The following is a 21,919-nucleotide window of genomic DNA, read 5'->3' as shown; positions in this document are numbered from 1 at the left end:
TTGGAGCGCTGTGACAAAGGCTCCTTTCACAGGCGCTGCGTGTCTCCTGAGTTCGATTAGCTTGGAATTCCACTGTTCCGGATGGGAGGTTCCAGAGGCCTCGAGGCAGATGTGAGACCAGTGACGAAAAAATTTCTCTCCCCTCTTGCGCTGCACCAATGACGGAGTCAAGGTGCTTTGCACAAAAGCAGAGATTAAATTTCCTGGAAAATGACACTGCGTCAACACACAACGTCCTTGGAATTTTTTTATTTCATCTCGAGGTTCTTGAGATGCATTAAAGGAGAATTGTACTATAGATAAGGAACCAAATCATTCGAAATAAATTATTAGAATTATATGATTAATCTGCTCTGCATTTAATCTCTGTGTGTATTAATTTGAAAAGGGAAGACAGATTACATTGCATTAATATTTCAAGACCCTTCACGTTCTTTAATTATGAGTGTGTAGTTGGTAGATGAGGGTGCTGGGCTTTGTCAGTGACTGGATACAATTCAATTACCATAATAGCATCTACCTTAAACATCATACACCCATTAATCCATAAAATAATTTTACTTCATAATTTTGGTCAAAAAGAGGTGTTTATTTTGTAAAAAAACTCCCACAGTGGAATAAGCAGACACATCCATCTGTATCTTTGTCTCACATCAAATCAAACAATTAACACTTATGTACATGTTCATAAAAAAAAGTATTTTCATTAGACTCTTGTTATAAATGTAAAAGGGTATGTTAATAAATCATTTACTGACTAGTGATTATTCCTAAACCAACATTTAGTTATTATAGCCTCTAGTTGCAACTCAGTAAGTATAAAGACTAATCAGAAAGTTTTGTCAATGTTTTGATGCTTTGTTGTTTGAGTCAGTGAAAACAGATTTTTGTTTAATTTACTTTTTTAGGCAGCAAAGATGAGAGAAGTAATTTAACAGAGAAAAGTCGTATTAAAATTAATATAAAAACACACGCATATAACTACGCAGACCATTACAATAATAGGATTAAGTACACAGTCTCTTATACTGTACTGTACATGGAGGAAAGAGGGATGAAATAACAGTGAATGATCCCCATTTGCCTCATTTATCTTTGCAGGACCTGCTCCAGAAGTCTCTGCAAAACAAGAAAAACAATGGTGTCGATAACTTGCTCCCAAGAAAACTGAACAAAAACAGATCTATCTGCACCCAGACCTCCCATCGCTCAATCTTAAGAGCAGCTCTGCACCACAGGGGAGCGACAGCCGCTGCTAAATTGGCTTTCACTTTCATCAGCCTCGCTCCTGAGGTAGTGAAGCCCAGTTAGAGGGGGAATAATTCTGCCTCGCTATCTGACCAAACACCCTGCTATGCAATCACCCTCCTCTTACAGTACAGCTGGAATCTCATTTCAGCCAGCGTTCAAAACCACCACCGGGCACTATCAGACCCTATATGAATCTTTTCTGTGTGTATGTGTTGGAGACTTTCTGAAAAAATGAGACCTCTAAAGCCCTCACAAGTCGGTGTTTATCAGGGAGCAGCCCCCTCCCTTTCCCTCCCAATCTCACTGCGGTTGAGCCTGGCTAATAGCTTCGTTTGAGAGGTGTCAGGGTCACACTGGCATCTTAACAGTCGCGCCTGCTCCGTTTACCCAAGAAATAAAATATTCTCTTGCACTGACGTAAACCTTAGGGTGCAAGGTTCCTGTCAGTGAAGCACACAATGTTAATTTACTGTAGATTCAGTGTTTCCTTGTGAATTAAGATAGTTGGAGGAATAGAAGATGATTTATCATGAAGTCACAGTTTATCCAAACACTGGAAAATGAGCAAGAGGCCAGTCATCTTTAGAATATCCTGGTCTCACACACACACACACACACACACACACACACACACACACACACACACACACACACACACACACACACACACACACACACACACACACACACACACACACACACACACACACACACCTGAAGCTCCTATTTTTTTGTAATTACCTGTGAGAGATTGGAAAAATGTCTTCACATTTGTTACATCTCACCTAACAGAGAAGTTATTGTTGTGTTTAGGTTACAATGGGAGAGTGAGTGAGGCTGAAAGGATGAGTCTGACACCACTGTCCCAAATATATAATTCATTTGGCAATCTGCGCCTAAAATAAGCTAGTTTATTAAGTTATTACTGTTCGAGCTTTGGTTTCTTTCAGAACTAAAAGCCAAAATTACACTGATGCTTCAAGAGTGAAATGAGCTTAGATGTGATGAAGTAAATGTTTAGTTCAGGTATGAATCATAAGACTCTTCTTTAGTGTCACCTGAAAAATACCAGATACTGAAGAATAACTGATTTCAGGGAAGAGATCAGACATTTAAGTGGGCCACAGTCCAATGTTATAAATGACTGAGGAAGCAGCTTTGACAGTCAAACAGGGACCTCTGCTGGACGATGATCAAACCATGTTTCATTTTATCCAAATTTATATATTTGATGGTCCTTTTGCTGATATTAAGACACCATTATCAAAACACATTTGTATTGAAAATGTATATAATATCATATAACTTCAAAATTAAAAATATGCACTACCATGTTTTTATTTTGAAGAAAATATTTTTATTTAATGTGGATATGTTTTTGGTCCAATTAAAAAAAACTGTAATCAATGTTTGAACCAATTTTTGTAACAAAAATAAGTCAAATTTCTACCTTTTTGAAAACCTCTGCTCGCAATCTGTTGGTCTGTGATACAGCCCTCCTTTTCTCCTCCTCCTTTTTCTTTGTCACCTCTGGCAGCTTGTTGTAAATCCTACAGGCATAGAAATAAAAGGCAAATTCACACAGGGCAGGGGAATATGGTCTGGGAAGTGTGAGGGTGGCTGCAGCTATGCCAACAGATTGGCATACGAGAGACAAGGCATTATCTGGTGGGACCACAGCTGGCAAAGACCTGGATCCACTGATAAACAAGTCTCACACAGACTCCTTTTTTCAGTCCCCCGACCGCAGCCAATTTGTCAAGAGATCCTCCGAGTCAGATAGTGTCGCTTTTGAAAAAGAATAAATTACAATGGGCAGCAATCATCTGATCAGGTGTGCCTTTCCAGATAAGAGAAGAAGAAAAAGAAAAAAGAGAGAGATAAGGTACACAGAGGGTGGCTCATATCTCTTCTCAGGACTTGCAGGGATCAAACTTGTATTGTGTCCACACAGTACGCTGCTGTGTGCATGTTGGTTTTTGATATTTATGCACACAGCTTCATGCTCGGCAGATGTGACAAACAAGCGTGATTGATTGTGCTAAATAGAGAAAACAACAAAGAGCAAAGAGAGACGGAGTGATATGATCTCGGTCTGGAGAACTCACCGTCTGGACCTCAGCTGCATCTCTCTGCCTGATATAGACCTCTCTCTGGGCCTGAAAAGGTTATCTAGGACACACACACACACACACACACACACACAGGAATAACAAATTAGAATTAATATGTAAATGAATCTTGAATATGTAAATGAACGCTGGGCGACGTGTGATCTCTTTTTCACACAGATACACATTTGAGTATTCACACATTCACACGGACACATATACACACACGCTCATATCCAGTCCTGTACATTGTGACTATTCTGTCTCTCATGGACAGAAGTGAGCCGTCTGACTGCTGCTGCTCCTCAGGTCAACAACCTGGGGACTCTTTGTTTCTCATTAGACTTCAGGTGTGTGACCTGTGTGAACCTTATTCCACGACTTCTCCACAACCTTCCAAAATGTAGTTGCTGTGCTTTGGTCACTTAAGATTTTATGCATCTGTTCTTTACCTCCACCGATGAGGTTATGTTTTCCTCCCTGTCTGTTTTTGTGTTGGTTTGTTGGTCTTTAGGCAGGGTTGTGCCAAAACTACTGGAAGGATGTGGTTTGGGTCAGGGAGGACATTTGGGTGTGGACTCTGCATGAAGAAGACTTGGGCCTTGGTGGAGGTTTGTGCTCTTCTGATACAGTCGCATTTACTGCAAGTAAAAATTGCTGTAAACATTCTGCTGCATGAATGTGTAAATAAACCATGCCGGTATAATCAGAATGCATTTAAGAAATTGTGATATTGCCCAATGTATGTCCTGAATTTATCATTTCCTGATTCACTGTCTAGAAATAATAATATTTTTCTACAGCACAGTAGAGAAACTAACATTTAAGTCAAAGAAGCTGAGAGTTTAAGAGCTTGAAAGCCTCAGTATGAGAACATTTACGATATTTTTTTGTTTTCAGTAGAATTACAGGCTCTTTTGTGCCTAAACATTCTAACGCTGCTTTGATAAAACATTTTACATCATGTTGCAGCTTCTGACTTTGCATGGCTGAAATATAAAAGTAACATTTCTAAAGATCATTAAATAGAAGATGCCTCCTGTATTCTGAAAATAAAAGAAAAAAATCCAACCAACTGATCTGCAATACTACATAATGGCCAGCAGAGAGCAAAGTTGGATAAACACCACCACACTATGAAGGGAACAATATCTAAAGTCACCTCCCTCATAGACCTGCTGAGGATGCTGAGGTTAGAATTCATTGTTTGAGATGCAGCTTCATGAGTCCTCAAAAAGCCAACTTGATTAAATCTGAACACAAGTACAACCATTTCCTTATATATATGGGGAAATAACCATGACGCACCCACACCAAATACACCAGAGAACTAGATGTACAGGGTGAATTTTCACAACTATTTATACAGTTGATTAATGTGTTGATTTTCATGGATGTGACATAAAAACGGTTGAGCAACATGATTAAGGATTGATCTGATCTGGACTGGGAGACAGCATGCTGTCGTCTTTGGGGCCGTTTTTTCACATTCACAACTTCCAGCAGTTTCATTTCAAGCCATTGTTGTGCTGCTGTTTCAGTTGCGTTCTGATAACAGAACCGAAACCTTATGAGTAAATCCTGTTGGGAAGAAGGGTGACTCATTCTCCTTAATGGCTCACTTCTGCTTCTCAACAGCTAAACTTACTGCTAAGTGGATCTGGTGTGGTGCAGTTCCTCTTCTGTCGGCCTCCATCCTCCCTGAGGCCCTGCACCAGGTCTGGATTGGGGTCCTGCAGTGCCCGCCTCCTCCTGGACCTCTGCTCCAACCTCCTCACCCGACCCTGAGATCGGCTGACGAAGTCTGGCCTGAATAGCTGCAGAGCCTCCTGGGGTGTGGGGCAGAGGGATAAATACAGTAAGCTCCTTGTCAGTGAGAAGAATACACTACAACTCACAGACACTAATCCTGAATAAAGAGAAAAAAAATCTTCACCGGGTTAGAAACTGTTCTGAAAATATCCTTAATCTATTCTTTAACCTTGGAGAATCCTCCTCGCAGCCTTGTAATAGCTCGGAGGTGTAGGCAACATGGTAATATTATGCTCATCCTTTGTGGGGATAAAGGTAAGAGAGCTTTACTCACAGGGGGAACCTGAATCCTTTAGAAATAAAATAAAAAAAACCGCACTGGATCTTTGCTCCTCACAACTTGTTAAATTAACAAAATAGAGAGGGAGACTGGAATCAATCAAAAAAGGAATGGAGGAAAAAAGGGAATTATTTCATTAAAAAAAAAATTCCCCTCAACTTGGCGGAGGCTGTGTCAAACACCAAAAGTAAAATCCCTCCCAGAAAAATCAGCCACTGCTGCTGTGATAATGTTTATTCCAACAGTAAACACATTTAAATCGTGTGGGAAACCTTAATTAACATATTCTAACATATCCTCACTGAGGTTTAAAAGGTTCACTATGGCAAATACACAACTATTCCACATAAGATCGTAGACATTGCCTACTTGTACTTTGTATAATATATTTAAAACACATTTCTTGTGCTTTGCAGAACCATTACTTGTTGTATTAATGCAGGAAAAATACACAACATTCTTTCAAATATTAGTTCAGTTTAGAAAATCCACCAGCCTTTAGCAGCGAACGGAGTCTTGTTAATGGTTGAATTAATATAGTGTCACCTGAGCGTTGATCCTAGAGATCACGCTTGTGACCCAATTTTCATGTATGCCAACCAACCATCTCAGCCATCTCCATGACAACCTAAGGCCTTGAGATGAGAATAAAAGCTACGTAAATGTCAAGGAGGTGAACCAAAAAAAACAACCCTTAAAGCTCAAAGTCAGGTTTGTTTTGAAGCACGGTGCGGTTTGTGTTCCCTTTATTTCTTGAAAGACAAGCAATTATTTAGAAAATTGTGCAGAAATGTGGCTCCTACTTTGAGACTGAGAGTCTGCGGTGACGAGTCCTCCACAGAGTCGGGCCTTAGTCGGGAACGATAAAAACAGGTCTTGTCCAGAGCAGAGACCTTTTGGGGTTGTGTGGGGCAGCTGTGTTCGTCAGTGATGTCCGTCACTGTCTGTTTGCTCCATGATTCCACTGCAGAGACACAGAGAAGTGACATGACTGTCAGTTCCCTCCCCAAAAAATTGGATTGGAATGTATTATTCAACAAATTCAAGTCGATGTGTGTTTTTCTCACTGTTTGTGATGGTATAAAAGGTGTAACTCTTAAAGTAACTCTCTGGCTGAATTATAATTTTCAAGTTGATGTTGAGAAACAGGAAAATGGAGCTGACCCTAACAGACACCTCTCGTATACACGTACCCGGCAGCTCATAGCGAGAAAAAAAACCTAGAGGGAACATGAGTGTGACCTATGAATAATATATAAGATGACAGTGCATCCATCCTGCACCTATGACTGCATCCCTCTCCCTTTGGAATATGGAGATAAGGTGAATCCTCCATTTCAGTCCTCTGCCATGACCATGTACAGTAGTGGGCACGTATTGATAGAGCATCATCACATGCAGAAATTAAAGCTGGTCAAGCTATTTGTCTGTTGCCCTTTAGGCATCAGAATAAATGAACCGAGCTTTCAACAGATCAACACAGAAACAAGCTTTTGGATCTGCAGGGAATACATGTGTGGAGTAGAGAGAGTTGTTTAATAATTAAAAGTGTTGTTGTGACAGCTCGTGTAACAAGCAGGTAAGACTCTTGCTTCAGGCAGTGACATTTTCTATCACAGGTCTGAGTTCTTTTGGTAGAGACATCCACTGACAGCACTGCATGTAAAGGGCTGTATGTGCTGCACATTCCATATGAAGTGTTCAGTGCAGTATCAATATACTCGTTCACCTTGGCCACCACACTGTAAAGTTCTTCGACTGGTATTAATAAAATATCTTCTCTGTTGTTCAAAACTTCATTTCATCCTCAAAATATTTTGTCTCATAAAAACACAATATGGAAAAGATCATACATTTATAGATTAAATTTAACTTTTCCAGTGTTATAGGTGGATTTTGTAATCTTTGCACAAAGCCATGCTAGTTTTTTCCTGCTTCCTTATTTCTGTCTTTGGTGCTAAGCGAAGATGAACTCAGTGGTTTCATATTTTTGTTTATTTTAACGCACATTCATGCTAGATATTTCCCTTTTCCTACTTCTTACTTCAGTCTCAATGCTAGGCTAAGTCAGGCTAGCTAACTGTCTGCTGTAGCTTCATATCTAGATATGTGTTGTGTCTAACTCTTTCCCAAAATACGAACTATTCTTTGAAGATAGCACATCTTAACTAAGGAGCTTTGGGACATGTACATTATGTTGATTATCATAAATTATCATATGAAATTTCATGAAGAGTCTGTCACAGAAAAATTAAACAGGATTTCCCTCTGTGGTATGAACCACATTGTATTTCTAAACACAGCTCTCATAAAACATTGATCTTATTCCAACTCATGCACCAGGAGATCCTCGGGAAGATTCTTCAAAAATCATGCAAATACAGTCTATCTTTAGATTTGCAGCTTCTCGTTAATACATGCAGTGGCAGCTTCTAACTTAAGATTCTTTTTAGAAGTGTAGGTAGTCAGTGGATAAATGAAAGCGTTGTTCTTTATTTAAAATTGTGTGTACATGTACCAGCTGGGATTTAATCTAAACATCGTGACTGTAGTGTTGTGGGTGGATGTGGGTTTATTAACAATGCATGAAGCACCAATCATAAGGTGAGTGGTAAAGTCTGTGCACTTTTCCCCTCTAAGATCACTTCTGGCACCACATTCAGCTTTGGTGCTATACGCCTCAAAGATGTGAGCTTATCCAGGATAACTTTAAAATAAATGAGGTAAAAAGATCAATTGGCAGTGGTACTTTAGACTTTTGCTTCTGGAACATAGTGATGAAATTCATACCTGGGCCGATGTTGAAAGTTTGCTGCATGCGCCTGAAATTGCTCCGGGAAGGTGAGACACCCTCATCTGCATTCTCCTTCTGCCGGCCAGCCTTTGTGTTCGAGGGGTTTGGCCCTCGGAATGACAATAATCCCAAAGCAGAGCTGTGGCGCTCTGTGTCTGAATCGTCCACCTTGTTATTACCATTAGTGTGCGCTGTTTGCTCAACCTTGCAGCCCTGCTGCTTTGATACGGGGCCACTGCAGTGACCCAAACCCATCTCTTGGCCATTGCGTTTGTTACTGCCTGTCATGGCAGCTCTGGGTCTCCTGTAAACCCCATTTGTTTTGGCTGGTTGGAGATATGTAGAGGATCTGCAGCAGGACAAGACACCGAGGCGAACAGACAAGGTGGTTCTGTACAAAGTGGGTTGACCTGCTCTTCTTCCCTGTAGTTCCACGAGGGAAATGGAAAGTGACTTGTCTAAAAACACAACAGAGCTGGTGGACCTCAGAGGCACTTCACGGTGGATATACGACCGGTAGGAAGGTTGTGTGGACAGGTTCATTAATGAGCCACCTAATACGTCCCGCTTGGAGTCACCCTCTGTGCAGCCCAGTCTGTGTTGTACAAGTTGTACTTTCCTCATCCCTGCATCTCTCACTACCAATCCATCAGCTGGTGAGGAGGCCTGTCTGAACTCATTCGTGGCCACACTGGTAGGTTTCTGTTTGCCGACGTCCAGTTGAGAGTCTGTGACTCTCATTGTGCTCCTGGGGATCAATGATGCTCCTCTCCTAAGAGTTGTGTGGGGGTTCGGTGAAGCTAAACCCTTCTCAGGCTGTGGAGTTGCTGGATACACAGGGTCCTCTGAGGTGAAAATGCAGTCTCTGGACTCTCTCCCACCACATCTGTAACACATGCAGTCGTGAACAGGTTGGAAAGTTTCCTGAGAGATCCAGTATCTGCAGTCAGGGAGGAGTCACACTGTGTTATGGTTAAAGAGTCACACTCTCCTCCTGTTGCCCCCGCCACACACTCCATGACAAGACATTCCTGTGCAGTGAAGCAGTGATAGGCTGACTTGAGGCCTATTAAAAGACAGTGGAAAAAGAAGAAAAAAAAAAAAATCACATCAGTGTGCGACAGACTCCTCCGCAAAGTGAAAGATTCTATAACTCAAATGGAACCAAGGGAGACTGCAAATAGAGATATATTAACCACGGTGAGGTGATTGGACGGACTTATCATCTGCTCCCTTGCCTGACTTGTTTCGTGATCTGTTGCTGTTGCCATGACAGTGTGTAACTTGTTGGGCAGCACTCAGGGACAAATTATCCGTGACATTTAAAATGAATGCTCCAGATTTATCACGTGAAAGGCAAACACACTAACAGTCTCCGTTCTATTCCTTTTTTTAAATGAAAGTTGAGTAGTAAACATTTCTTAACAGGCTCTTGTGTTGGCTCATGATCAATTCACCCAAATATAAAGAGAATTTGACATGATGAAATTAGGCTCAATGACTAATTGTGCCTCTAAATGTTAATTTATGCCTGAATAATGGACCTCTGCAGGCATTAATAATAAGACTGTTCAAATATCATTAAGATATAGAGGCAACAGTGTTTTGTTACATATTCAGACACATCTCCGACTGCTGGAACCCACTGACATCCACCAGCAATGTTTTACCTTTTTCAGCCTGCGCATGCAAAGGAGGCCTCTTGAATCACTATTATCAAACTTATCTTCTCACAAAACTGCAGCGACCTTGTGAGTGACATTTTTATCTAACACTTGAACATCACTTCCTTTTATCAGTCCATCATTAACTATTTGCTGAGAGCCATGTTTCTTCCCACCTATCAACATCCCAAAAGAAAACTCTCTTTCTGTGTCTTTCTCTGCTCCTCGGTTCAGCTGATGACGACTCTCCAGAGGCAGTTATCTTCTTTGCTTGCCTGGCACATTCCAGATAATTCCTTAGCGCTTAACAATAGCTTTAACGTTTATGCCCATTGTTTCATAAGGCGCAGGAAGGGGCTTATCGATTCATTATATTCTCCACTCAGTATAATTCAGTTCTTTAATCATGATACAGCGAGTGCACTGCTCTGAATTCAGCCAATACAAAGCCCCATGTTGCTATTACTGTCAATAAAACTGAGATTATAACAAATGCTGGCATAATTTCCTCTTTTACTGAACTTGCCAAGAATGCAGAGCCTTCTCTCTACGTTAACGCTGTGTCACAGTCAGACCTCGCAAATTCAAGTCGTGTCGTTGGCCTGTTAAGATGCTTGCATGAACGGCACAGTGCATATTATACAAGAAAAGCAATTATGTTTACCCCCTGTGTTCCACTTTGAGGTGGGTCACATGGGACAGCAGGCTTGAATAACACTGGAATAGAAATTTATACATTCAGTTTCACCCCACTTTTCCTTTGATTTATTTTTGTCCAGCCAGCAAAGTATAATTAGAGGAACAACACAGTTTTTATATGTTGCACAAGAGAGGGGGAGCCTGGATAGAGCTTTGTGTGAGAGAAACGGACATACTGTACAGCTTAAAATGGGAAAACAAACACTATACAGAACGTAAGAGACTTTTATAATATATACTACAGTATCTACAGTATATGACTGTATTATATACTGTAGAGTATACAGTATAAAGGGATAAATGAGCAAGAAGAGTATAGGTTTTTCTACCCATCAATTATCTATAACACTTATCATTCGAGGACAGTGGGGGGCTGAAGCCAATCCGAGCTGACATTAGGGAGGCTGACACCCTGAACAGGTTCCAGTGTAGTGCAGGAAATAAAGAGACACATACTCACATTCACATGTTTTTGGACTGTGGGAGGAAGGAGGAGTACACAGAGAAAATATGTGGAGAACATACAAAGTCACACAGCCAGGACCACAGCCAGGATTCGGACTGGGACCCTTTTCTCTGTGAGGGGGCATATCTAACAATCACAACACTGAGAAGTCTTATCTGTGTTATTGCATATAATAGAGATAAAGGTAATAAATGAGCTGATCAAATCTGGACTAAAAAGCTTGTCCTAAATACACTGGAGCCTCTGATCTGGCCTCAGTGCAAACCCCTGAACCATCTAGCGCGTTGGGGTGATGTGTCGCGGTGTTGCAGGATCTGAACTTATAATATCATGATCAATAAAACAACAAAAATAAAAGTAAGGCAATGATTGGTATAAGAACAGCATCAAAGATCATTGAGAGGCTGAACAAAATATCAATAACAATGCTTAATAGAGATTGAATAAAAATATAGCAGATTATAGGTAATCATTGAGAGAAAACAACTCCGTCAAGGTTGGACGGTGGCTCAGAGCGGGCCGTGCCAGGAGCATAGCCGAGGTTAATACCTGTTCCGTTGAGATATTTCAAAATAATGCTTCGGTTAAATCCTGAAGGCTTGTTTCAGTGCAGAGTTTATAGATCCTGGCCCACTTTTGTAAATATAAAAAAGTAAGGATTTGAGTTAAATAATGAAAGAGTGCACATTAAACAATAAGAGCTGTAAATAAGAACAGTTGAAGGATAAGTTATAGGACTAAAGTCCAGAATAAACTGATTAGCCTAGTGTTTCCTGTGCGAAACATGAAATAAAGTATCCCTGTGTCATAGACCTCCATCGATGTCTAACAATTAAGCTTAAAATCCTTAAATATTTGCCAATAAACACCATTCACACCTGTTGGATCAGTATTTGCTAAAATCTAGTCTTGCTGTTTTTAGAAGTTATTTTCTAATACGTGTGTATTTGTGGCTTTTGTTTGATAAAACATTTATGCCACCATAAAAAACAAATGGGTTTGGGGCTCAGAGAGCAATAGATAGACTGCTGAAATATTCAAAGACCTAAATATTGTTTACTGTGTTTCTGCCACTGGATTTGACATGAAATTATTAAGTATGTGCAGCCTTCTTCTTTAAGAGTATAAACATTATGCACCTCCGACCAACAGGTCTGTGAGATACAGAGGGAAAAAAATGCAAGATGAGTTTGTGAGAGAAACAGAAGCAGTGTGTGTGTGTGAGGGACAGATGGAATGACGGCACACAGACAGTGAACGGGTTACTTGGCTGATGCGACTGCATGCCTTTTGTTGCATAGCAGGGAAACCAGTGACTGAATAAAACCTTTGTGGGCCCGACTGTGCCAGGAACAGAGAGCGAGGCCATGGGACCTACATCTGGTTAGGAAGCAGACGAGATGAGCAGGGCTGCGGGTACATGAGAGATAAACCCATCAGCACAGCCAGGATTGAAATGAGGCTTAGTGAGGGAGCTCTCGGACAAAACGCTGTTATTCAGATGTGTCATGTATGCTGGTGTTAGCAGAGGTTATCATTGTCGTGGTCTGGTCTTATTGTCCTGGACCTTTGCTTTGTGCACACAGTGTCTTTCATTTCTCTGTAGCCAATTTTAGTGAGAACAAAAAGGCAACATTTCACTTTCAATTACTTTCTGAAGACATGCATTATAACACAATGAATTGTGTGTTATACTTTTCAGTTTGAGAGCAGGAATTACTGATTTCACACTTTTGATGCTTTCACTAATATACCCTTCGCTCATACTCAAATATCCCCTGCTTGTGCTTACAACCGTGTACTTTCAGATTTCCTGGACTCCAGCCGTCAGCTCTTCTCGCACTACTTCTGATATCTGATGTCTCCTTCATTCTTCTGCACTTGGAATTTTTTGTTCAAGAAGTCTGTCAAAATTCCCCATTCAATAGAATGCCAGCTGTAGTCATAAAATAGTCCCGCGTGTTAGCTTTCCTTCTTTGAAAGTCCTGTACGGATGGTTACTGTTACCGTGTTCATGAAGTGCCGCTGTCCCCGGCTTAATTATTAGATGATAGACTATGTGTCAACAGTACATCTAGTATTCTATTGGTTGGACAAGTCTGTCAGACTTGTTGCACAAAAGGCAAAAAATCCCAAAGCAGATGTTTCACGCGTGCACAGAAGCAAAGTGAGTGTGTTAACGAGAAGAACTGAGGCCGGAGTGCAGCAAATCTCAAATCAAACAAAATATGTAAATGCACAAGCAGAGCAAATCCTATAGATAAGAAAATAAAAGCGTAATCATGACGATGCACATACCTGCTCCTTTTTATGTTGCTGTATCAGCTACATCTTTCTGTATTAGAGCAATTTGTCAAACCGAGTCAAGTAATGATCCTGACTGTGGGTCTTAGGTATGTGGTCACATGGGACATAATCTGTTTAGATTCCCAGTAGGAAAATATAGTATTAGCTTCAAGACTTAGTCTGAAACAACAAAACTAATCTATTCATTTTCATAACTATGTATCTACTAGTGCCACATCCACAGGCACTATGAAAATAATTCCTATAATAGCAGGTACTTTACCTTTATTTTATTTATTTCTTTTCATTGAGGATTGAAACGTTTGACAAACAATTTCTGCTAAAACAGAATTACTGAAGAAAATTAGAAGCATAATTATGAAATCTGACTTCTATTGCACATATTGTGAAGGTTTCTCACCTCATACAGCAGTGTCCAGCAAGTTTTACAGATCTGTGCAATAATCTCGTATCCAAGAGTGATTGGGGTCTTTTCCTCATGCTGCATGGGAGACGGCTCTCAGCTGACAGGGGTCAAGGAGCGAGCTGCATCATCTAAGCCCTTGTGTTTATACAAATGACCCAGTGTGCTTATGTTCGATGCCTGAGAGCTAAGAGCTAAATATGCTCTGCAAATGAAGAGAGGGCAAGTCTGTGTCCTCTGTAAACTTTAACAGTAATCGCTCCTGTAAACATTCAAATGGATCTTGATACTTCTCAGTTTAATCATTTTCCACGCCCACGTCTGGTGTAGTTATGCTGGTTAAAAATAAGAGAAAAAAAAGGAATCACCCACCAGGGACGTCTGGAGCTTCCAGCGGAACACAAGACCTTGTCCATATTAGTTGAACCCCCCTGGCGAGACAGCTCGGTGAGGCCGTCTGCCCTTGTTCTCTCCTCCTCTGTCCCCGGGGCCCGGGCTCAGGTAGCAGAACAGGTGAGTGGCTCTCAGGTTTCTGGACTTACATAATAGGTCCCCAGTGCACAAGTTATTAATGGAGTCAGAGGCTCACAGCAGCTCTGACTGTTGCCTCACTGATGCAGCAAAGAAAAGAAAAAAATTCAATGTCTTCAGATGAAAAAAATATGGTTGGTCTGCACCCACTTTTACTCTTTCAGGTCTCAAACCATCTTTTACAAAGACGCATTCGAGAAAGATGCATGCATCTGCGACCTGTTTGTGGATGCAGAGAGTAAACGCAACACTATAAATAAATGTCGAGAAATGGCGAAACTGCTGAATGTTCAACTTATGCTATTGTTTTCTTCCCTCTGTGGAGCCCAGGTAAAGTAAGGTGTACTAAAAAAATCATAGTAAAGTACAGTAAGGTTTCACTTTCTCTATGATAAATAACGCTGTCACTCAACTAAAACAGTAGAAACACTGGGGCTAATACTTCACTCTTGTCACGACTCATGATCAAGTGGCTATGCTGATGTGAATACTGAAGGAAGCAACATGAAAGCCGTAACTCCGGCTATTAATCTGAGTGATGCTGCGCTATTAAATTGTTGTAAATATGGGAATACAAAGTGAAATCCTTTTGTCATGCAGAGGATTTATTCACATCACATTATGTTAAATTATCCCTTCAATCATTCTCAATCTTCAGATATTCTGTTGACTAATGAAACATAACGTGCTTTTAATAAAATATATTAAAGTAAAAATTGTAGAAATTTACTCCCAATGTTATATATTGATTGAAAATATAGAATTATCAAAAGGTTTTTCATGAAAAAAAGCCCCTAATTCACCATCTCCCCACCCTCACAGCGCCCCCTGCAGTTGTGGATCCTTTTCCAGTGGCTAAGCCCCGCCCACAAGTTGACAGGAATGGTTTCTTGTGACATCACAAACCCTGACTGTTTGAATCTGATTTTTCTGACAGGCCTTTGTTTGCTGCAGAGTTGAGATGGAAATATTCAGCCATCTGGGGCAGATGGATTGTTTTTGCCATGAGTCTTTAGTTGGAGCAGACCTTCTCTAGTGGAGCAGCCGAGTCGCCTCTGTAATGTGGTGCGGCAATGGGCCTGGGCTTGAACCGGGGCAGGTGATAAGGCGAATAGCCAATCAGGAAATGGGGAAACAAGGATAACAGTGGAGAACTGGTTTGCACGCCTGCAGCACATCGGGGAGACTCAGGATTAGACGCATGCAAACATATCATGAGGGATAACAGACTAGACGGTGGCCCTGACATTTGTTCCGCACAGGAAACCGAACAATGTGGAGGAGGCTGGAGGTGATGAGCCAGAATTTAAAAAATGCTGCAGATATTAATTTTCCTTAAGACTTACCCTAACCCTAATAAAACCTGTCGAAAAGCTATTTACCAGTGTTTCAAATAGACAGGCTCCCACTCATCTGGTTAATTATCTTGGATTAATTAATTAATTAAGGCGGCACTTTTAATAAAATCTTGTGTAAAATTGTTGTTAAACACAAGAAAGCAAAAGGGCCGTCAAAGTCTCTTATCTCATCGATTGACACTTGTGTTGATTCTCTGATGAAATCTGAGGTGGAGGAGGCAGCTGGATTTTTGATAAAGTTGATTTCACAATAGCTCGGCTGATTTTGCAATTATGCAGGAATAAATACACAAGCAGCAGAGTGGCATCAAGTAGTAAGACTGTGTCATGTGGATTAAGGAGATGTCAGAAAGCACCTGCTCCACTGGCAGGGAAGAGGACACTCAATGCTTGGCATCATTAAAAGTTTGCCAATTTGTTGCGCCAAATTTCTCTCAGTTCCAAGTGCACTCAGTTTAAATGTAGGGAAGAGGTGATTTCATATAACCTCACACTTCACTTGTTTCCACTGAACTGTCAGAGCACATATTTCCCCCAAGGTCCAGTTCCCTTATGAAACAACACTTCAATTCACTAGATGGTGATATTTTATTTGGATTTGCACCAAATTGCATTAACTTGAATATTAGCTTCCTAAACTTGACAGATTTTTGTCATTAAGAGCCATTAATTATTCTCTGAGAATTAAATGAAAATGTTGAAGGCTCACAGAAACCATTCCCTGATCCCGATAGGCACCTAAGTTCAACGGGTTCCTCCTTGATCCATACTGCAGCTTTCTACCAGGTTTCATGGTAATCCATCCAGTAGTTTGTGCATAATTCGGCAAACTAACAGAACAATAAGTTGACAAGTACAACACAACAATTAAACCGGCAGTTAAAGACAGTAAATAACATCAACACTTAGCTGCAACGTCTTCAAGAGTCTTTGTAACAGCAACACATTAGACTTTGGTTAAAGTCTATCACACACATCTCTGCTTGTCTCCTGACAAACATTCAACTAACATCCCACTGTGCACCTCGCACTAGAGGCTGCTGCTATTCCCCCCAGAGTCACTTCAGTCTCATCACAGAGCTAAAGACAACAATATGGCAGAAAATAGAGGAAATGGTTCACTCTATGACACCATCAATATAACACCTAATATCATAAGTGCTTATTGTCCGTAGATCAGATAATCGAACTTTGAGGTGATGTTTCCCTGAGGCTGTTTCTCTTCATAAATGGTTTTTGTTCTAGTAAAGATGATCTTTCAGAGAACTCCACAATAAAAACAGTTTATGTATCGAGTTGTTTTTCGCAATCAACTCGGACAGGAGCAGCACGGTCATCCCTACTCCGGCAGGCACCTCGTATTTTCTGTTTTCTGCCATTAATGAAAAAAAATTAAGGTGGAAGTGGCATCTACTTAGTTCCGTGAAGCATTTTGATGGTTAACAAAAAAGCACCACAAAATATTAACAAGCTTTTGGCAGGAAGTTAATGATATGGCAGCCTCTTGTACCGAATTTAAGTTCTCGTAAAATTGTCGTTTCTGCAGAGTAACATAATCAGCCATTCCCAGGGGCCCTAGGAAATGATGTCCTTTGCCTACTTTTCAGGCAGGTGCTTGATTTCTTACACCACCTCCATTCTCTGCAGGGTCTCATATCCAGTGTTTACTTTGAATGACAGCTTCATTAACAACTCAAGAAGAGAAAATGAGGAATTATGAGTCTGAGCAAACAGACGTCAGGAGGAATATTCACTGTGCTGCACCCACTCTGTGGATCTTTGACAAACATCTCACCCTCTCTGGTCACAGTGGAAAGTGGCAAACAGAATGAAACTGCGACAAATGGGGCCAAAAAACATGAAGTCGAAACTGTGAACTCATCACAGACAGAGTCAGGACGTGGACAATCGTGCCTCATAGAGTTTGGTCAAATCTGTTTTTCTATGAAAATTGCTGTAAAAATGTAACAGTAGGAAAGAGCCACAGTCACACACTTCAGTTGGGTCATCATAATAAAGTACCAAGGATGAATAAATGGCGTGAAAAAGGTCGAGTCCTGCAGATGTGAACCTCTGACGGCTTTTAACCATATTAGCACATTTTTTATTGACGATTAGAAAAGGTCTTTTTCTAATCTTCAATTGCCCTTATCAGTCACAAGACCAGAAGAGGATCTGTTACAGACACACTATCAAACATATTGTACCACAGTGGTGAGGAAACGGATTGATGGGATTACTCAATTTATTTTTAATGTGAGCAATGACACATGAATCAGGAAACTTGGGTCTTACCTCAAAAGACAGGTGCGTGGGAAATTACTTGGACGCCTGTGCACCATATAAGAGCCTCCTGCTATGTTTTTACCCATTTTAAACCTTGACATTTCAGTGGCAGTAAATTTCAAAGTATAAGATGATGTTTCTGCTGAGGTGTGAATCATGTTAGTGCCATATTCAAGGAACAGGAGACGTACGTTTTGTCTCTGATGAGTTAATCTTAGAATCAAATGGAGTAATACTTTGTAACTGTAGCTTCTTCTCTGCTCAGGAGTATGACCACCGAAGTTTAATACTTTCTTTTTGTTAGTCAGTGAATTCTTGAGGAAAAAAATAGCCACAGGTCAACTGATCTGTTTTGGTTCCTGATCACTATGAAAGGGGACTTTTAATATTTTCAGTTCTTTTTAATGAATTATTGAAAATTAGCTCAAGGTGCAAACTAAAAGCAGGAAAACCCCTCAAATTAATATTGATTTCTTCAACAACCACCTTCTTACATTATGTAATATTCAGATTTTGTTTTCTTGTGTTTTTAATAATGAGAGACAGCACATTGTGTTTGTGGTCATATTGCAGGGATCCGGTACCACTTGCACAACTTGAGAAGCCATCTGTGTATGGATTGATTGTTTTAGCCCAGGAGATAATGAGAGTCAATTGGGAACCTTATGGAGAAACAGTTGCTCTACTGAGATCAACATTCAGTTTGGCTCTCTGCCTCCCTCTGGCAAAATATCGATTAAAGCAACTGAGCAGTTTGTACCCCCACAAATCCCAGTTCCCTCCTCTGCTGCCATCTTTCAACACCCAGGTTTCTCTGTGGGTTTGTGCCTATTTGTGAGCATATGAGTGTAAAGATTGTCGACACACATTTACATGAAATTTTGAAAATTGATTTTCCTTTACAGTTTGCTTTGTGATGCACCAGTGCAGCAACGGTACGGCTGTTGCAGAGGCCTATTGACTGCTCACTGAACTGCTTTGTTGCAGTGATTTGGCTGAATACATTTCAACAGGATGAAACACTCATTTCAAACCATGAGTTCATTCATAATCTCAGTGCATACAATGTGACGATGTTGAGATCACGATAATTAGTCTGCAAACTCAAGTGGGATGAAAGAGGGGACAGTTGAAATGGTCTCTGGACTGTGTCTGTGATGCATTTTTTAATGAGAAGTTTAGCTTTTTCTCTGTGTTGTATGTTCGTAAAACTGAATATTTTCATTTAAAGCTGAAATGAGATGACATGTTGAACTGATTAAAGTCAGTTAGCGCGTGTGAAATTCATCTAGAAACGCCACACGAGGAACCACAAATAACAATCTCTGATTTGACTTACAGGTATGGTCACAGGTCGACAGTCAGATCAGCCAAAGGGTTCCAAGAGCTGGTCAATGACTCACAGGAGAATAATCAAGAAATCCTTGAACGTTGACAGAGAAACTGACAAGATGAATTGGCCTCGAGGAAACGGAAACACACACACCGGACTCACAAAGAAACCAGACACAGGTAAAACTAATTAGGTCGAGCAGGTGGTCAATAAGGAGGGAAACCAGACAAAGACAGGAAGTGAAGTAAGGGAAGTTTCAAAGAAAAGCTTCTTCTTTTGGCAGTCAGACATCCAGCTTACAAATGCATTCCCGCCACCTATTGGACTGGAGTTTGGATCAAAGGTTGATCCAAGACGGAGTAAAGTGAAGCTTTATTTTCAAGTGCTTCAGTTAGTTTCTACCTCTGCTCCATGTAGAACCAAAATAAAATTCTAAAGTCCGAACACAAGTGAATGTCAATGTCAAAATATCCATTCAAATAAGAGTTCATACAACAGGACGTCTTTCAGCAGCTCCATCACAGTCTTTTCAAAAGTAAGAATCAGAACTATAGAACTATAAACCAGAAACTATATTCCTGCTGCAGTGAATCTGCGGCAGCTGAGGTTTGGAAGATCAATACTTGGACAAGTGCTATTAGGAAGATATGCTAAGCAGGTTGTGCGCATTGTTAGTCGTTTTCCAACTTTTATATGAAACTCAACTTAGGGGAACAATGGTGTAAATGTTCTTAATTAGCTTTGTTGCACAGCTTTGATAAAACAGCAGCATAGCAGAGCAGAGTTTATTTTCTCATGTCACTGTCCTGACATTTACAGGTTGCAACAAACATGGAGGACAATAAACACAATAACAAAACTGAACTTTTTTAATTTGAACAATAATTGCATTTATTTGTGTAACAAAGTTAAACAGTAAAACATAATTAAAATAAAATAAAAATTCCAGGTACAATATGTAACTTTGCCCACTAGTCAAAACATCTAGTTTGATCACATCATGATGCAGCGTGGTAATGTGTTCAATATAAATAGTGGAAGGGAACATTTTATAAAACTATATAACATAGCTCATAACAATAGCAAGTGTTTTCAAACACTATAATGCAGGATTGATGTATTTTATATATTTGAATAAAATTGAATATTACAAATTGGGACTTTTAAATCTCAGGTAAGTCAAAATGGATGTGACTGTTCCAAAGCTTTGGTCAGATAAAAAAGTTGGAATCAACGCAGCCATGATTTGGGAAAGCATATTGATTTATAACAGTAACTCAGTTGAAGTTATTGACGGTATTGTTATCATTGTTTACAGTTGTCTGTAATCTGCATCGCTCGTGTCATTTATTCATTTGCAAAATTTTATATCAATAAAGGGGTTGGACCTTTTATTATCATATGCTGTCAAGTGTAGTTCATTCAATTCAATTCAAACAGCTCAATATCTGTAATGTCACAGGACCTGCTTTAACTAAGCAGATAAGCCGCGGTGCACCTCCTCGTCTCTGACTGAGGGCGAGCGGCTGTTGTTAACACAGATAAGAAGCGTGACAGGGTGAGCGACCGACAGGACTAGCTGTCATGCCAAGTCAAATAGCAACAGCATAAGTGTTTGAATTGGCTCGGACGGAGGCTGCTTGTTACACTCCGAACCTGTGACACTCCGACACACACACACACACACACACACACACACACACACACACCTCACCTCTGCCAGGTCTCTGATTACTCATTAGTTGAAAATCAATCTTAAAAATTTCGTCCAAGATAATTTCAGTGTTTTGTTTTTGTTTTGCAGTGATACAGTGATGCACCACTTTAGCCAATAGTTGTTTTCAGTAAGGACCTGTTTTGCATTGCAATGCATTTTTCATGAGAGCATTTTTAGAAGCGCCATCTGTTCTTTTCCTTCGCTTTTTTGTTGTGTTCTTACGCTGAATGTATTATTTGCATCATAAACTTCAACTGTGTCACAAAAAAACAACAGTAATTGCTGGTGTCATACATAGGGAGCTGCCTTTTATTTCCAACAACAAACTGGGATCAGTCATGAAATGTGAAAGAAATTAAATGTTTGAAGTACAGTGATATTTTTACATTATGCAGCATTGTCATTGCCAGGAGAGCAGCTCTTCCAAATCCATCTCAGTACTGCAAGCAGTAAAATGAGTGGGTCCCCCTTCCAAGGCTGTGCGATCACTTTATATGTGTTCTTGTATTTATAGAAAATGTACACAAACTCCAATATAAGAGGAAAGTAGAATTTTTGCATCATCAAGAAATAATTAAAAAACTTTGTGTATCCTCTATCCTATTATTTAAATTGGATTGAACTTTGCACCACTTTTCATTTCATATCTGTTCCAACATCTCTGAGATGCCCTGCTAACTCGCAAAAATGACAAACAGTCATAACCTCAGTGGTAGAAGTAATTACACTGAGAGAATAAGGGAGGTAGGAGAGTACATAATCAGTTTGTCAGCCTCAATAAGACCTCGCTCCCGCTGAGAAGAAGTAATCTACTGGAAGCTGATTTGACTGATGAACCTCCAAATAAGCCACCGAGCCAGTGAATCCATCACATTATACCGAGCATTATCCTGCCGTTATTATGGTG

General features: G+C 40.3%; 1 protein-coding gene across 3 annotated transcripts; it reads right to left on the bottom strand.

The window, feature by feature from the left end:
* Positions 1 to 568: 568 nt before the first annotated feature.
* Positions 569 to 21,431, bottom strand: LOC109631300 (uncharacterized). 3 transcript variants are annotated; one of them, XM_020089962.2, is made up of 7 exons: positions 19,302 to 21,431; positions 8,245 to 9,134; positions 6,258 to 6,418; positions 5,011 to 5,191; positions 3,360 to 3,423; positions 2,702 to 2,801; positions 569 to 1,119 (listed from the first exon to the last, which is right to left on the bottom strand). In XM_020089962.2, exons 2-7 carry the CDS (start codon positions 8,987 to 8,989, stop codon positions 1,090 to 1,092), a joined length of 1,281 nt encoding a protein of 426 aa, XP_019945521.2. In that variant the 5' UTR covers positions 8,990 to 9,134; positions 19,302 to 21,431; the 3' UTR covers positions 569 to 1,089. The 3 variants fall into 3 exon arrangements, 2 of the variants coding, with proteins under 2 accessions (XP_019945521.2, XP_019945511.2); XM_020089952.2 differs by having other exon boundaries at positions 8,245 to 9,314; positions 19,302 to 19,536; XR_002202837.2 differs by lacking the exon at positions 569 to 1,119 and having other exon boundaries at positions 2,729 to 2,801; positions 4,985 to 5,191; positions 8,245 to 9,314; positions 19,302 to 19,537.
* Positions 21,432 to 21,919: the final 488 nt, after the last annotated feature.

The sequence above is a fragment of the Paralichthys olivaceus genome, chromosome 14 (assembly GCF_024713975.1).
Source record: "Paralichthys olivaceus isolate ysfri-2021 chromosome 14, ASM2471397v2, whole genome shotgun sequence".
NCBI lineage: Eukaryota > Metazoa > Chordata > Actinopteri > Pleuronectiformes > Paralichthyidae > Paralichthys > Paralichthys olivaceus.
Note: the sequence above shows the minus strand (reverse complement) of the source record. Positions and strands in the feature narration are given on the sequence as shown.

Bases quoted from the DNA above. Each gene is read 5' to 3' on its own strand.
- LOC109631300 (XM_020089952.2), bottom strand. From the start codon at position 9,145: ATGTGTTACAGATGTGGTGGGAGAGAGTCCAGAGACTGCATTTTCACC. The intron at 3,424-5,010 runs GTAAGTTTAGCT...TGTGTGTCCTAG, and splicing joins CACACCAGATCCACTTAGCA to ATAACCTTTTCAGGCCCAGA. The intron at 2,802-3,359 runs GTGAGTTCTCCA...CTATGCCTGTAG, and splicing joins ATGCAGCTGAGGTCCAGACG to GATTTACAACAAGCTGCCAG.